Genomic DNA, 16,885 nt, shown 5'->3' with positions numbered 1-16,885 from the left:
CGTTGTGCACAGTCATACTGACAGTATATTAACTTGAGATTTTCGCTTCTGCTCTAAACGATTTATTTGATACCTTCGTCTGTGTGTGTGTTTTAGCATTTGTAAATCAAGGATGATCTATCTCCACAGGCGGCATAATCCTGCAGGATGGTATGAGAGCTCGGTTTGCAGGCGTGCCACAGCTCGTGGTCATAACTGTTCCTACTGACAATGCACCTTTAATTCAGAGACTCCGCTCATGTCAATTCCAGCGCTGCTGAGAGGCGCTCTCAACCACTCGGATGGTCTTAGGTTTCATGTCACCAGGGGTTTTGCTCCTCACTCGGGAAGTTTTTCTTTCACAAACCGAAGCTGGAGCCAGCAGGTTTAAGAGACGGATGCATCAAATCCCAGGGAGAAGCTGCCGTAGCCATCTAGGCTGGCACGTTTGTCCCATTAAGATTAGAACTGCAGTTGCCTTTTTGGAAGAAGGCATCAATACTGTAAGACCATCAGGGCAGTTTCTGTCGGGACTTGGAGTTCAAAAGAAAGCCTTCGATAATGTTTTCATTTGTATTATCTGGTATTCTCTTTAGAATACACCATGCTGTCTACAATTTATGCCCTTTTGAAAGGAGGATAGCGGAGCTTAGTAACAAGGAATGGTACGGTGGAAACCTCACGTATCACCAGGCCGATGATGCCAGGTCAGCGTGCCCCAGCGTTATGATCTGTAAGCACTTAAAATGTCTTCCCAAAGCTGAAACAACGTTTTGTCAGTACTCTTCTGTGAGCTTGGTGCATTTTCTGACATTGCTTGTTTCTGAAAAGGGAAGGACGCCGGAGCGGGAGGCGCCCCGTGATTCTTGGGGCAGGCGTGCACCGTGGCTGTGCCCGGCCGTGCCAAACCCCGCTCCCTGCTGAGATGACCCTGGGCACATGCTCCAGCTGTGCAAACACAGCCGCATTTCTGAGCACACACTCACGTTCAGGCCCGGCCAAATCCAATTATTCGCCTTGCCTTGAGTTTTCATGTTTTTTTTGTTTTTTTTCCTTCTTCCTTTCGTTTTTTATTTCAGTAGCGCAAATTCAGCGAACTTTCCGCGTACGAGCTGCGCTGCCGGGCTGAACCAGGCTGACAAACGCTCCGCTGTGGCTTTTTTGCTCTTTGATATTTCTCTCCTGTGAACATTTCTGTGCGTGTCGGCTTAATTTCTCCGCCTTTCGCTCATTTGTTCTTCCCAAAAGTTGCCACGACCGTGGGCGTCCAATTTAGTCTGAAGGGAGGAGCACCAAAGTCAACACAGAGGGGGGGGGGGATGCAGGCCGCTGCGTCTGCGCGGACAGAAACGCCCGTGCTTTTTGTCAGCAGGGCTCAGCTCGTGTGAACAGAAGCATCCTTCCTGTAATGTTGCCTTCAATGCCCTGCTGTGCGTCAGGTCATCCTAAAATGCAACGAGATACGAGAAGTAAGAAAATTGACATTGGCGTTACTTGCATGTTGAGCATTTATTTCTCACCTGGCCTATAAAGCACACTCTTCTAATTACTGGCCCCGACCATTTTCTGAGAGAAATATCATTACCGTCAGCTGCTCATCAGTGAACCGCTTGGTGCAACCACTGCAGCCTTAAATGGCAGGTATGAAAGCTGTGAGATTAAACCAGAAGATTAAAGGTCATAGCAAAAACATACACAATAGCCAACAACACTATGGAAGAAAGAATATCTAGCGCTGTATAAATATAACTTTAACAGCTAGCAACGTTGCGCAACGTCCCCTTTTAATCTCAAGCATGTTTCCAGGTTATAAAAACATCTGACACTGCACAGATTTTCTCACTAAATGGTTCACAAGAACTGACGAGCTGGGAAGCCGAGGTCCCGCTCCACTGATGAAGTAATTTGATCAAATCTCACTTGTGTCCAGCTCGGTGTCACTGTAGGCAGCTCATTTTACCAAGAATCTGCAGACGGCTCCCAGGGAATACAAAGAAGAGTGCGTACTATCGCGTAGCCGCTCGTTTGACCAGCAGTGAGGCTGCATACGCCAGCTGACATTTTTATGGCTGCGACCTTGATTCTCAGTCTTAAAGGTAGATCATTGAATATTACCGCAAGTATCCGATTCCAGTTACAAAAGCACACACTAGAAGGCCGCACATTTCGCATAACGCATCGTATCCTCTCCTGTAGAGGTTACAATTCAAATGCATGCATTTTTTAGACAGATTTGGAAGCTTTGGGATAACTGGAACAAGCCGGGTATTATCTTAACTGAAGATAGCTTGTTTTAGAAAAGAACGTATTCAATATTCAATTGACCAACAGTTTAGATTTTGCGCAACAGTTAGTTGACATTTCAGTTTTTAGCTCGGTGGCGATTGCCGAAAAAAGTCAGGATAATGTGACATTATTGGACGATGAAGTACACCCTCTGTTGTTTCCTGAGGATAACAGAGCGCTTGCCGGCCGGGCCCACAGGGAAAGAAAAACATTATACGCTTTCTCTCACTGTTGCCGGACACATATGGGATTGACCTGCCATACGTTGAATACAAACAGAAGTGCCTGGACATGTACATACCAAAAGGAAATCTGAGGGAAAACCTAACAAAGATCACAGCAATCCTTGAAATCCCTTGAGGTATATTACTATGGACACGGAACGTAAACGCAACATTATTTACATGACCGTACCTCACACGCAGGACATAAGATTAGACAAACAGTAGTGGACTCGCACTCGGTGTCAGATTAATCTCCACGGCGCGTTCAAGAGTTCAAATGGCGCCTCCGATCTGTCTCGCTAATACCAGGGGAATGTTGAGGACAAAACGTGCCAACTCACCCACTCTCCCCCCCCCCCCCCACCCACCCTTAACACGCCACTTTGGCTGCATCCCAGATGTCGGGGACGTCACTCGTCAAACTGCTCCCGCTCGCCGGCGATTACGCAAAGATGACGGGGATGTTTCGAATAACTCTTTTTTTTTTTGACGCGCTTAATCAAGATAATCGCAACCTCCGGAATCTCTGCATATTAACAAGACAAGGAGGGGGCATTAAGCTGTCAAGTGATGAACGTTGCCGTCTCCGTGTGTCTCAGAAGTAGTTACTCGGGGCGATTGTCACATTTAGAGGAGCATAGACAAATGATTGGGTTCCCCCTGCTCTTCTGAAGGAGCGATGATGATGCTGCGGTTTGTTGGAGACTGAGGAGTGAAGTGGCGTTGTCCAGGGGGGGGGGGGAGACTGGGCCGAACTGCCGAACTGGGCTGACGGAGAATCCTGTTATTGTCAGGACGGTTCTGGTAGTATGACAATCTGAAACTGGCGGCACTTTTTTCTGACCAAAATTGGCTGGATCTATTAGAAATGTATTAAAAATCTATAAATTCAGTGCTAGTTTTCAATTCTGGAAACTACAGATAATGTTTGGCTTTGAAATATTCCCAAACAAACTCTCATGGAAAATCCCCATAAATGAATGATTTAGGTTCGATGATTGATAAAAATGATGGCTGCACCTCCTGAGTGTTGAAGGGTGCGGTCGCCTGTCAAGCACAAACCAAACAGAAAGCAATTGACAGACAGTTGAGGTCTCAGTAACCCGTCAGAAAACCCGGTGAAAATCCCAAATCCTTTCCCTTTCTGCCCAGCCTGCAGCTGGCTTTTAGTAATGCAAAACCCAACTGAAGAATGTAGGGTGGACTTTGGAGCAGGGGCCTGGGTAGCCGGAGATGCCACTCTGCAGGCAGGGCAGCCCTTCATTCTTTGCCTCGCTGCCAGTCACATGACATCAGGCCCTGAGAATGCCACAGAATATGGAAATTGAGATTGTTCGACCGTCGGGCAACTCTGCAAATGAAGGGCTTAAATTTGGCGGCGAAGGAATGTAACAGCAAATTCGGTGGCAACCGCAGACGGCGCTCTGTGGAAGACCAGGGCTCTCATGGGCGCATGGCCGAAAGCTGCACGGAGAACTCTGCGCAACAGATCTGTCGGCCCTGCGGTGTGAGAATGGGCTCCTCACAGATGGCACTTTCTCTCCCGTGCACGAGTAATGAGTCCTCTGCGGTGCCTTTGCTGAACACCGCCAAAGTCGAATCTCATTGGCCCTCAGAGATGCGTGGTTGTGATTCAGGCCAACCGCATGCCAGGTTGGTTCGATTTTGAAGAAAACAGTGTTTACTTATATTCATGAGATTGGATATTTTTGCCCAAATTTCTTGTTTTGGGATTTCACAAACGTGTTTGAGCAGAGTCTCGAATAAGATGCAAAAAAGTGAAGAGTGCACTTTACCAGGGAGATGCCATTTCTGTTTATTTTTGAGGACTGGAAAAGAAGAATGGAAAAATTGAGCTCTCAGGTCAGTGTGAATATAAAATAATCACTTTTTAATGTTCTCCGTCCCCTCTCATTCGTGATGAGATGTCTGCTCTTAGAGTAAAAGGCCAGTATAGTTCACAAAAAAAATACACACATGCTTATTAAATGGTGTTTTTCTTTTTGATACCATATCAATGTTTAAAGTAATGGCAGTAAAACTATAAATTGTGACACATCAAAAGTACATTTTGGGTATTTCTGTTTTTTATTTCACTTGAGGGAATTCCAATGAGGGAATTAACTAAGACCTGCTAAGCAGTATTCCTTGGGCCCCTCTACAAATCCCACACATTCAAACCCTTATCGTCAATCATCCACTGACAGTCACCTTTTTATGTGTGAAAACCCTGGTGTTTTGAATCAGTTGTGCTGCAGCACACATGCACTGAACAGTGAACTCGCTGGCCTGCCACACGAGGAACACTGTGTTGTAATTGTGCCACCCAGCTGTCAATTATAATCCTTCTGCGAATCGATGTGAAGAAGGAGGACAGATGTTTGTGTGTGTGTGTGTGTGTGTGTGTGTGTGTTCCCGTGCAGTATGCGTTTATGACCAAATCTCTGAATGGAAATCCACTGCTGAGAGATGCCTGCAACCGTCTTTGCAGATCGGCCAATGAATCGATGAAACTAATGAAATTCTGCGATTGAGTGCTGTAACACAGCTGCTGCACACTGTCTGGCGGTTGGGCTGCAGCCAGCATCGTGTTAATGTGATAGTATACTGCGTTCACTCTCACTATGCAGCAGGGATGGTTTCAGTTACGCTATGTGTATGTGCTGGATATTAGAATAATTCAGGTATCGATTGTACACTTATTCAAACGCCGTGTTGTGTAAGCACAATCTACAGAGTGCCTACAGATGTCAACAAGAATGTTTACTGCGTTCATGATCTTAGTTTTGTGTGTTTGCATCCTTAACATTCGTTAATCACCGTTCAACACAAGCTCATGAAAAAATCATTTGTTCTGCAGGGTATTATTGAAAAAAACGTAACGATGATGGCGCCACATTTAAAGGTCAAGTTAATCGTTAACAATTGTGCGGCAATCCAGTAGTTCACTTAAAACACAACATGTCAGTAGGATTCATCCTATGGAAATCCTGCATATCATTCATTCCAGCTAGCAGATGTTGAAAGATTTAATTGGGTGAGTGAAGGTTATGACGCGTTCTTGGCTGCAGCTGAAAATCTATTCATCTCTAATACTTGTGTTCCCTCCTGGATTATTTCTTGAGACCACCTCTCTCATTGTCATTGTTAACGTTTGTAGAGACCTCTTTGCGGGGCAACTCAATGATGGATTTGGCCGAGCTTTTGAGCCTAAGGGCAGCAGAGACAGAGGAGGGGGAGAAGGATGATCTTGGGGAAACTGACTCACCCTGGTGAAAACGTGGTTGTGATCGTCCACCCTCGCTTTCTTGAGTTTCTCACTCTTACGTAACCTTCCGGCTTGCGTTACAAGCTGGATTAGGCTACAACAAAGGGCCAAGGCAAGGCCATCCACCACGAGCAGAGGCAGTAGTCATAGAAACAAGTGCTTTTTTTTGTCTTCCAATGGGTGTGATGGAAGATGCAAACTGGGTGAATGTCAAAAAGCAGAGCAATTATGTCAGTGCAGGGTCCAACTGAGGCCCCTCAGCTGCTTCTTTTTCTTTCAGTCGTTGGTCCCCTGGCTTGGCTCAAATGAGGCCGGACCACAGGAAATTAAGAAATAATTTGATGATTCAGACCCAAAGTCATGTCAGTTCAATTTCGCTCTTTTATGTCATGTTGGCGAGCTACTTTTACTTAAAGCTCTCCTTCCACATCAATGTGATGACTTGCAAAAATATATTTTTCTTTGCACGTTCTAGTTCAATATTTAACCTTGTGCATAGACATTCCTTCTGTTGCAACATTAGGATTCAGTTAGAGTGCAGTAAATAACTCTTTATACATAGTTAGGAAAACAGAAACCGTAGCCATCTCTGCACTACCGTAGACCAGCGAGTCTAAAGTTATCCTTCACTTTCGCCGGCATATCTTCCAGCTGCTTGAATATTTTCCACATGGAGAGAAAGGCTGCTATCCAGATTTGTAAGGAGGCCTCCGGTAACCTACTACATCAGAGTCACTGCATCAGGTGCTTGCATCGTAACGCCACAGCACGCTGTGCTTTTAGGCTGTCATGGCTCTTTTGATGGCCTCATTACAAACCTCCACATTAAACGTATTGGCGATCGTTACCTGAGCGGAGAAACCGCACCGCGTCTGGTGCAAAGATCAATGTTAGCGGTGCAGCTATTTCAGCATTGAGATCTCACCCTGCTGGTTAAAATGTTTCAAAAGGCTCCAGCACTGGATTCCACAGTTTGTATTGTAAGCCAGGAGAAGTCCGCACAGAGGTGCCCCACTGCGTAATGAGCACCCGACGAAAAGTAGAGGCGACGGGCCCTCGTAGCCCCCCCCACACGTGGACTGACCCGTCTTAGCGGGAAGCATCCTACCTGCCAAAGTGGCACACTTGGACCGGTCAAGTCCAAATGTGCCACGTCAGCAGGCGCGAGGAATTGTGATTTGTGGTAGGAGCACAGCCGGAGTGAGCATTACAGTATCTGGTCTCTGTTTGTATTGCAGGCCGATATTGTGCGGTAAGAAAGGGGTTCTCACAAAAGCCAACAGATGGTCAAAGGAAAAACGGCTCGTGACAACTGTGGTATTAAATGATCGATGATTACCTCTTCAGATGACCTATCCTGTTGCCTTATAAAACAAAGCCACAGGACACAGTTAGTGTCACCTTTTGACCGCAGGGTCTGTATCTCTAACCACTGACTTTTTTTTTCTTTTTTTTTTTTTAACTTTCTTATTAAATTAAAATACATTTACCTCACATCACAGATATGAGATGGCCTCTTCTCATAAAACTCTTTATGTGAAAGTAAATTCTAATCAATTTGTTCCACGTCGTTTTAATGCTCATCACACAAATGAATTGATTTCTCACCGACAGTGCTGCTACATTATTGTGGATATTGACACCATCAGCACTCGTAGGCCCAAGGGTGACCCCACATTTTTTTTTTACTAGTTCGTTAGGAGGCAAGGATCGCTAATTAGCACTACCATTTTTTCCGTTAGCTCCCACGGTTGACCGCGCATGCGTGGGTTACCCACGTGTCAGAGAGCATCGGCCCGCTCTGGGCCAACGGAATTGTTCTTAATCTTCAACCACATCTGGGCGCGATGCCCCGTAACACATCAACACGTCGTCGTGCCATAACATTTGAAAATGATTCCATAGAGTCTAAACAATTATAAAATCTGCCATTTAACGTGTACAATTCCCTTGACCATAGATCATGACTGCTGCCAATTTTGAACATTTATGCCACTTTATGATCAGCGCGACATACGCAGTATGTCTATAAATAGAAAAACCATCAAAGGCAGTGTCAGAGGAGTGCACGCATCATTAGGACGCTGCCACGCATCGTTATGAGACATTAAAACATGAGCGCAACAGAACGTGAAGGGACGTGATGACTGGGGCCTGGAAAAACCTTTCATCTATCAGAGGTAGACTACCCCCCCCCCCCTCTTGAGGCTTCATTCCTTGTGCTGTTGAAGATGACAAGTGGTGGTAGTGTAAGAGGGTTTTAGAGCGTTTGAGCTCTCCTCGCCACTCCTCCCCCCCCCCCCTCGTGCTCTCGGGACGCGCTGCGCTCGGGAGACGGGACGTCAGTAAATCAGGTTGAGAGAAATCTGGCAGGGAAATTCTTCAAAGGCCGGTCGGAGGAAGGACGTGAAGATGACAAAATAATCCATCAGGAATCAGAGAATGTGATGAAAGCGGTGTTTCACTTTTATTTAGTCTCCCGGAGAACTTGGTCGTGAACCGTTGCATCGCCGGTATCCTGTGCGAATGCCCAAAGTGAAAAACTAGAACCATCAGTGTTTTCTGAGGCGAGCCAAGACTCATGTCATGGCCTCACATATTTATCAGTCCTCAAATCCTGAAGCGGCCGTGGGCTTTGGGCTCTGTAATCAGCACATATCAAGCTAAGTGCCCAGTAATCTCATGGTCCCTTAAATGCTCAAATGGATTGATTTGAAATGACAAAAGTCCCGGGAAGAGAACAAAGGGCACCGTTTCTCTCTCTTATGGTGCTCATGAAAAAGGAAGGGACGAGGAGGGGGAAACAATGTTGCCTCCTCCAAATGTGTTAAGTGAAAGCTCCCATGAATCCCCCCTTGAAAGGGGATTAGCAAAAATATCTTTCCCTCTTAGGTTTCATTCAGACAGGAGCCAGTCTCGAAAGAAAAAAACAAGCGGGTGTCCTTATCTAAACATTGGACGCAATCTCATTAATCAAAGGCAGCAGTTCACGAAACACAAGTCTAGCTTTTTGGCCTCGTGCAGCGTGGTCAAAGTCACTCGCTTTTCACAGTTTCCACCCAAACAGTGGAAGCTGGCACCGCGTTACAGGAAAGCTCAATTATAATATCAAGTTGGTGTTATTACTGTTGATTATGTGCTTTTTGAAGACCTGACTTGCCCTCGAGTTCACTTCCTCTCCCCTTCCACGGTTTGAGACGGGCTCTTTGAAATCCAAGCCGCCTCAGGGGTTAATGAATCAGCGCCCTGGTCTCCGTTATAACTCTCAACCCTCGGCCCTTTGTCACATTGGCGCAGACACACACACACACACACACACACACGTTGGATTTGAGCCTGTGCGTTTGGAGATCGGGGATGCCCGTCGGAGTTGGTTGCTTCAATCACCGCCGCCCCCGCGAGACGGCACCGTGTGTTTTCTTAACCCCTGTCATGTTCATTTCCAATAATCTCAAACACTGCCGGAGTTAGAGCATGCTTGTGCAGAATTGAACACATTCATATTTGATCCCAGAGGGGGAAAAAAGACTGTTGGTGTTAAAGAGGGTCCCCCTCAATCAATATATGGCTCACGGGACTTTCAAAAAATGTATTTATATCAATCGACTTTGTATTTTGCGCTACAATACCTGCACTTGTATGCAACTAACCAAAGTGGAACTAAGGCTATTACTATTATATTTAGGCAATGTAAACACTTTGTATAAAACCAGCATATATTAGTCTTTTTAACCATATAATAAACTCATAAAGTTGTTTTGGTTAATGTGTTAGCAAAGCAGTTGAAAAGTCTAGATTCAAAGTCAGGGTATAGCCCCAAAGTCATGTTGCAATACTTTTATTGTCAATAGAAATACAAGTGAGCATAATGTAGGAAGCAAATATCTGAAAAAATACACCTATGTAGAAGGATTTTGTCTACGTCACCAGCGGCCTTTCGTTACACCGTAAGTGTAACCCAGCACTTGAACCCGATTTTGAAATATCCAGTCCTCTGCCAGATCCTAATGGTTTAATCCAGTGGGGGGCGTGAAGGATGCTTGACATTGGCACCGGACAGCTAGTTTGCTTTGTTTGCTTAAGGAAAATGGTTTGATAGATCCCCCCCCACCCCCCGCCCCTTTTGAGACGGCAACGAGTGAGAGTGAAGCTGTCGTGCACCATCAGCCTGTGGCTCAGTCCGGGTCCAGCGTGTCACTCTGCCTTTTTACAGGAAGGTGGAGGCAAAACCTGACAGCATGACAGGGAAATTGGTTGTCAGATTTGTCTGGTGTTCAGACAACTAAAAGGGTGAGAATATCATTTTGGCCGAGCGTGTGAAAAGTCTCTTGACTCAATCGGCTTGTTCGTCCTGACCGGGCCTCCGTTTAGCCTTGAGCAAGGACATCTGGTCACTTAAGTAGTTTTCAGCACATCTTAGCCGACACACACACACACACGTAAGCAAAGCTTCTCTTGATGATTATAAGCTCGACTTATGTTTGTTTTACCCCCTGGCTTGTGGTTGTGCAACATATTCATTCTCGGCATCGATGGCAGGACGGATACGCTTCAGCGGAGATCTCGTGTTATATTCACGTCCCCTATGGTGTGCTGTGTTATGAGAGCGGTGTTTTGTATTTTCCCATGCTAAATACATTCAAATCTGTTGGGTATACAGTTGAGAAGTTTTTCCTTCAATGGCTGTCACCTGTTTCTCACAGGTCACCTGAGTGTTGGGTCTCAGTCACATTCGGAAAAGATGAGTTAATAGTATTAGTAATAGTAGAAAACACATAAACGGATAAATGTTACGTCATGGCCCGACAGCTGCCCCGTGTGCACATCCGTACCTAACAAAAGTGTGCTTGTACATTATGATTGTGTTCATCCAAAGAGGCCTTTTGGCCACATTTTGCTCCAGTGACTTATGTGTTGTTACAGATGCCTCCACAGTGACTCAAGGGCTTTGGGTCGGGTTTGATTTGTCTTATTTAAGAGTCCGCTTAGTGGCTCCTTTCCCACACAAAAGCGCAGGGTTTTGCTGCAGTTGCCTAGCAGCACTTAAAAAAATAAAAAAAAATAAAAAAAATCTGCAACCCCACATAATGCAAAAAACCTTAAGTACCCGCAACCCACATCCCCTGCTCAGCTTCACTGGCCTTGGCAGAGGCCCGGGAGGCAGGCAGTTGACCCGGGTCATTACGGAGTGTTTATGACCCGCGGATAGTAGTTAAGGGCCTCTGCTCTGTGAAATTGTGCATCTTGGAGAATACAGCCTTGTTGTGCTGCTAATGGGCCCTATCCACGATGAACCTACAACCCCCCCCCCCCACCACCCCCAACCGGTCATTACCACGTCCTCTGGTATCGGATCTCTTCTGCTGTGGACCCCCCCCCCCCCCCCCCAGGGCCCCGTAACGGTCCCCCGCATCAAGAAGGACGTGCGGTTGAGAGCGCTGACCAAAAGGGGAAAAAAACAACACAATTCTCACGAAATGATTGCAAAGAGACACTTAAGTTTTACTAAAATATACTTACTTTCCCACCAGCACCATTGCTCCAGAGCGGTGAAACAGCATGGTCCGGTGGAAACACTATGTCATGAATAACAAAAGCGCTTGTTGCATCACTGGCCTCTGGTTTCGCGGATTCGGTGCCTCTTTTTTTCCTTCCCTTACCCTCACGCGGACGAGCCGTACTCGAATGATCCGCGATGCAACGTGGTTTGTATGCTGTAAGGCCTGGTTTGTAACTTGTGTGTGTGTCTCATCGCTCCTTTTGGCTGCACCACAACTGCCTTGTGTTACATTTGTTATTGACCCGAAGGACGCCTGTGACCGGTTCCTTCTTTTTCAGGTGGTCGTTTGGGCCGACGATGGGGACGCAGTGTTCATCAGGGAATTCACTCTGATGCGACGAGACCACCTTGCGGAGGAGCCTCTCCGTGACGGGGGCCAAAAACCAGAAGACCCCGTAAGCCCCTGTTATATACAATTTTTTTTAAAAAGCCTTCACTTATTAATGAACTTCATCTGCTTACAAATTCAAAGTCTCACACCCATTTATAACTTAAACAAGAAATGGCGTCGGCCAAGACCAAATCAGACGATTAATCTATTGCAGTGTGTTTACGTAATGCGCCGCACCAGAGGAGGGGAACTTCTGCCGCGTTACACCTCAGTAATGAATACAAGTGAATGATGATCGTGGGACATTGGGAGGGAAGGGCGGGCTGACCCAGCTTGATGTGAAACAGGGCCGCACAGGCAAACATTCGCACTTAACAAGGTCAAGGGCGGGGTGGCTTTTTTTGTTGTTGTCTTGCATCACATTACTCCTTGTCTGTCATCAGTTTTGATGAGACATGGGTCCTGGTTGAAGCAGTTTTTCCGAAGCCCATCTCTCAGCCAGATGTTTTATCTAATTGGGTGGGAGGGAGGTTGGAGCTGCCGTCGAAATAGAAAAGAAATCAACTTCCTGTCGTCTTATCCCATCGTTCCTTCGCGATGGGCTTGTTACACGAGCAGTTTGATAGGACCGCTATCTCGAGGTTTTTTTAATTTTACTTGAACATTCACAGCCTTACAGATGCTTCAGATGGCAGGAAGGGGTCTCTTCCCGTTTTGAGGGGCGATCACTGGTTTCATTCTCTACTGTTATTTGTAATATTCATGCTTATATTATCTCTCTTTCAAGGCATTTTTACTGCAGTTAAAAACTCATCTTGTCATCTTTTAACCAAGCAGCAGCGTGATTTACGATGCGCTGCTCGCGGGCATATTTTTCAATTTGCACCAGCGGGTGGTTTTCAAACCAAACATCTCACAAACCGCACTCATACATCCACTCCCAAATATTGTATTCATGCCATCCAGGCCTCAGCGGGCTCTTTATGATGCATCATCACACAGGTGCAAAAAAGTGCATCGGTAGTGAGAGAGCATCTCACTCGACTTTTTTTGAGATTCATGAGAAGAGCAAAAGACAGTTAGCTTAGCACAAGGATAAGCTAAGCTGCATATAAGAGAGTGCTCTTGCTCTTCTGTCCAACTCTCACACCCTGGTTCTAGATGCACACTTAAAGCATGAGTATGTCATCTCTCAACAAAAACATGAATAAGCATATTTCTCAGAATATACTGTAGCACTAACACCTAGTTTTTTGCTGAAATGTTTAAACAGAGAATTGCACTGAAAAATAGTGTAATTATTGTAACTGTAATTATTTCTCCCTGCCTGTAGTACTCTACCCTGATTCCCTTTTAATAAAAGGACAGAGGAGATTGACTGTGTCGGATGACTCTTACAGGACGTTCAGGGTCAGAAGCTTTAAACAGGATGTTAGAGCCTCCAAGTTTCGGAGCACAATCATTTGCAAGACAAGACAGGTTAAAAGGGGGAGCAAAATAAGGCCGTCCCATTTAAGAAACCCTGTGTGATGCAAACGTGTCTTCAAGCGTGGGGCCTGCAGACTCCCCGGAGCCACACTTGGGATTCCTCTCAGCACTGAAGTCAATTTGGGTCTCCGCTGTAGCGCTGTTCTGTCTTAAATCTTGGTTCAATATTAAGCTTGATTCCAAGCCAAGAAAAGCGCAGCTTAATTAGCCAGCAACCCAGGAGGCGGGTCTGAGCCTCCAAAGTGTAGTCGCCTTCTCTAGTTTTACTTTCATGAGTATGTGCCAGGGTTCGGTTGGTGGGCAATAAGACTGACCTCCCCAGCACCCTGTACCCTGTATCTCTCAACAGGGCCACAGATGAATTGTTCCCTCCCGAAGGAAAGTGTTTTCCCTGGCAGCCTCATCACGAGCTACTTTCGGAGGAATTGAGCTGTTTTTAACAGCTTAGGCCCAACATACCTTCGTAAATGAACCCATATTTATCATGCAATGGCAGGAATGTGCTGCGGAGCTTCAACAATGCCAGCATTCATAAACAAATATCGAGGAAGTTTATTAGGTCGAGAGGTTCCTGAATCAAAGTGCGTGGGGGGGTATGATGGCTGAAAAGTTTAAGTCTCTGGACCATCTCTGCATTTTTCCAGCACTTCGGATAGCAGCACTAACTCAAAACCTGCAAAGATTGTCTAGCACTCTTAAGGTTAATGCAGTATGTATGAAAATCCTTTTAGTAAAAGGTGTAACTTGTGACTTGGGCTGGACAGAGTATTGTAAACCCCCGATCTTTATCGGAAAGCTAAGTTGATAGTCCGGATATACGCGAGAGAAACAGCCTTCGGAACAAATGGTCGGTAGAAAGAGAGACGCACCACACGGTTTTCTCCTCAGCTGGCTACTGTCTAGACGGCAAAAGTGATCATCCTGTCAACACACAGCTTTAAAGTGTGTTAGTGAAAGGTGATCCTTTATCCGCGCTTGTACGTGTGTCTTTGTCGGTTTTAAGTTGTATCCGTGTGATATTCAAGTTTCCCCAAAAATGGCACTGACCTCCATAATCGTATCATCAATTTGATCAGTTAATTTAGACATATTTATTGTTTTTCTCAATAGCCTAGTCAGTCTCTAATTACTCTTTAAAAAGCTATATACCTAAAAACAAAGGAGCTGGACACACAAATGGCTGCACAGCTGTAGAGGCCAAAGAACACACAGTACTTTGGAGTAGTTCCGTACTGCTGAAGTGTCAAGGTGCACTGACTGCTGCCATTGGGCCCCTGTAGTTGGCCACACCAATTAAAGCCAGGATATTATGGCTTGTGACAGTGAAGTGTTTGGTAATGACTGTCATTAGAGCCCCACTTTGCAGCAATGACTTGAGTTTGAGGACACTTCCGCTCTGCATGTCTCTTGAGTGTCTTCGGCCATTGACGGTCACGTCCCTTTCGCATTGTCGTTTTATTTTCTCACCTTTTTGTTTTTTTCTCTCTTGTCATCTTTCTACAAAGATGTTCAACGCCGTCTCTTCCCTCTACCTCTCTAACCCCCCCGTCACATGCCGAGCCAGTCCGGCCTGAATGTTTTCACGTGCCCAATTGCACCCCAGGCACTAATCGTCAGGGGCTCATTTTCTCCCAATTTTTTTTTTTTAAACCTTCAGGGTGAACAAGTGCTGAGACGGCTCCGCCTTTTTGGCAGGGTGTCAGGGTTCCGAGTAGTTCGGGTCAGGCGAGCGGGGCCAAGGTGGCGCGCGAGGGGGGGAGGCGGGGGCACTCGGCGTCCGAGGCGGCGGCGGCGGCGGCGGCGGCAGGGAGGCAGGGAGGCAGGGAGGCAGGGAGGGAGGGAGGGAGGGAGGGAGGCCCTCTGCTCAGCTGCACGCTGTCTTGCCAGCTGTGTTTTTCGTGGAGCGCCAGGTGCAAAGGCCAACGGTCTTGCACAGTTGAGCACTTCATTTGTCTTCATTAAAAGGATGGGCATTTTAGTTTTGGCCGGCTGAGGGGATGTTTCGGGCTTACGTCCTTTTTTTCCACTGGGTCCTCTGCCCCCTGGTGTTAGTACGATGCATACCTTTTTGACCGTTCATAAATCCCTTGTAGCCTCACGGGTACCAGTATTGCTATCGGGCACGGTAAGGGAGACTGGGGCTGTGTCCTGGCTGAGTATCTAAGGCGCCGCCACGGTAAGAGCTGTTCTCTAAATGCGACGGAAAGGTGCTTCAGTTCTCCCAGTATTAGCTGCGTTAGCGTAATAGTGAATTGTTTCATCTGAAGCGGTGTTGATTAAGTGTGACACCAGCAGAAAGGAATGAAATAACTCCGGTTTCTCTCCTTCACACACCACAAGCGAAGGAGCCCGTCACAACAGATTTTTAAATAGCCTGCGTTGCCAGCAAGCGATGTATTTTGATGGTGTTTAATGCGCTTTTTTGGACTCCTTCTTTGTTGTAGTTTTGTCAGTGACATGCACAGCCGCATTGTAAGCACGTGAGCTGGTGGAAGTGTGGTGAGATTCTTTGAACGCCACGGTCGCCTTTTTTTTTTTTTTGGGAATCTCCATAATCTACCGCAAAGGTCACGGAAAAGGTCGGCCTCGGCCCCAGTTCTGCATCTGCACATGGTTTGACACGACTCCTCAGGTGGACCGTGACAGTTTTGAATCCTTCTGCAACAATCATCTCTGAAGATGTTTTATGAGTAAGAAACACGCACTCAAGAATGCACCCAATGTGTGTTTGTGGGCGATAATAAATGCAAACGCAACACGTTTGGTACCATTCAAAAGAATAAATGAATAATTGGACATTTTGGGAAATCCACTTATTCCCCATCTAAAACAATTCCCTCCCTCGATTCAGTTGGCAGAAGACCGAATATTTGTGAATAGCATGTGTGTCAAGCAAATACCATTTTTATTAAATATTGATGGGTATTAGAGATTTCTTGGCCTACACATCACAAAGAATACCATTCCCTCTTTCAAATACTGAAAGGAGTCATTTCGCAATAAGGAATTTGAAACTTCCTATTGTTTCAAATTTGTGACTTGGGGAATTGTCCCTAAGCTAAGCTCACTGGCTGCTGGTTAAAGCTACGCATTAACTGTACAGATGATAGTGACCTTAATCGTTTCAATCCTTGGATCAAGTTATCAAAGCTGTTGCATACAACCATATGCAAACCTTTCTTTCTTCAAAATAAATAAATAAATAAATCATTCAAGCACATTATTAAATGCGGGGACATTAACAACAGACATTAGCGATGGAGACTAGCATTCACTGAGCATGCTGTCATGTTGCGTCTCTCACCACCGTTAATAGAAAACATATTCTCATGTGCTTGTATTTATTCATTTTCAGAGTTGTTTTTCTTTTGAGGAATGTAATCCTCCAGATCTGTCCTCGTTGCATGCGCTTGGCCCCCGTTGTTTATTAGAAACACCTTCGCTTTAACGCAAATCCGCTCGGGCTGGATTGGAAAGAACCAGAAAGTGAATAACCGCGTTCGCGGTGCCAGTGATCCACGGACTGCCGGTTACACACTTACACACTTAAATGGTGAGGGTGGGGGGACTTTGGTGCCTTGGCTGGCCGACCGGTGTTTGGCACCGCGCGCGCGTGCCGTTCGGAGGCTCGGCCTCCGCCCTTCTGAAGAAAGTGCTGAGTGCCGGTGGACGTGGTGTGAAGCCACGTGGCTTCTTTTGACCGCCGACCCCCACCACCACCTCCTCCATCCTCCCCCCCCCCCGGTGTT

General features: G+C 46.2%; 1 protein-coding gene across 4 annotated transcripts in view; it reads left to right on the top strand.

Annotated features, from left to right (window-relative positions):
* The window catches only part of LOC119223491 (ADAMTS-like protein 1), a 69,245-nt gene that overhangs the window by 12,482 nt on the left and 39,878 nt on the right, over positions 1-16,885 (top strand). For all 4 annotated transcript variants that reach the window (XR_009955915.1, XM_062561174.1, XM_037480820.2 and 1 more), the window contains exon 2: positions 11,596-11,712. Coding sequence is in view for 3 of the 4 variants with exons in the window: in XM_062561174.1 (XP_062417158.1) it covers positions 11,596-11,712 (117 nt within the window). In the remaining variant the exon portion in view is untranslated. The remainder of the gene's footprint in view (positions 1-11,595; positions 11,713-16,885) is intronic.

Source organism: Pungitius pungitius, chromosome 1 (genome assembly GCF_949316345.1).
Source record: "Pungitius pungitius chromosome 1, fPunPun2.1, whole genome shotgun sequence".
Lineage (NCBI taxonomy): Eukaryota > Metazoa > Chordata > Actinopteri > Perciformes > Gasterosteidae > Pungitius > Pungitius pungitius.
The sequence above is the reverse complement of the archived record's forward strand: the minus strand, read 5'-3'. Positions and strand labels throughout refer to the sequence as shown.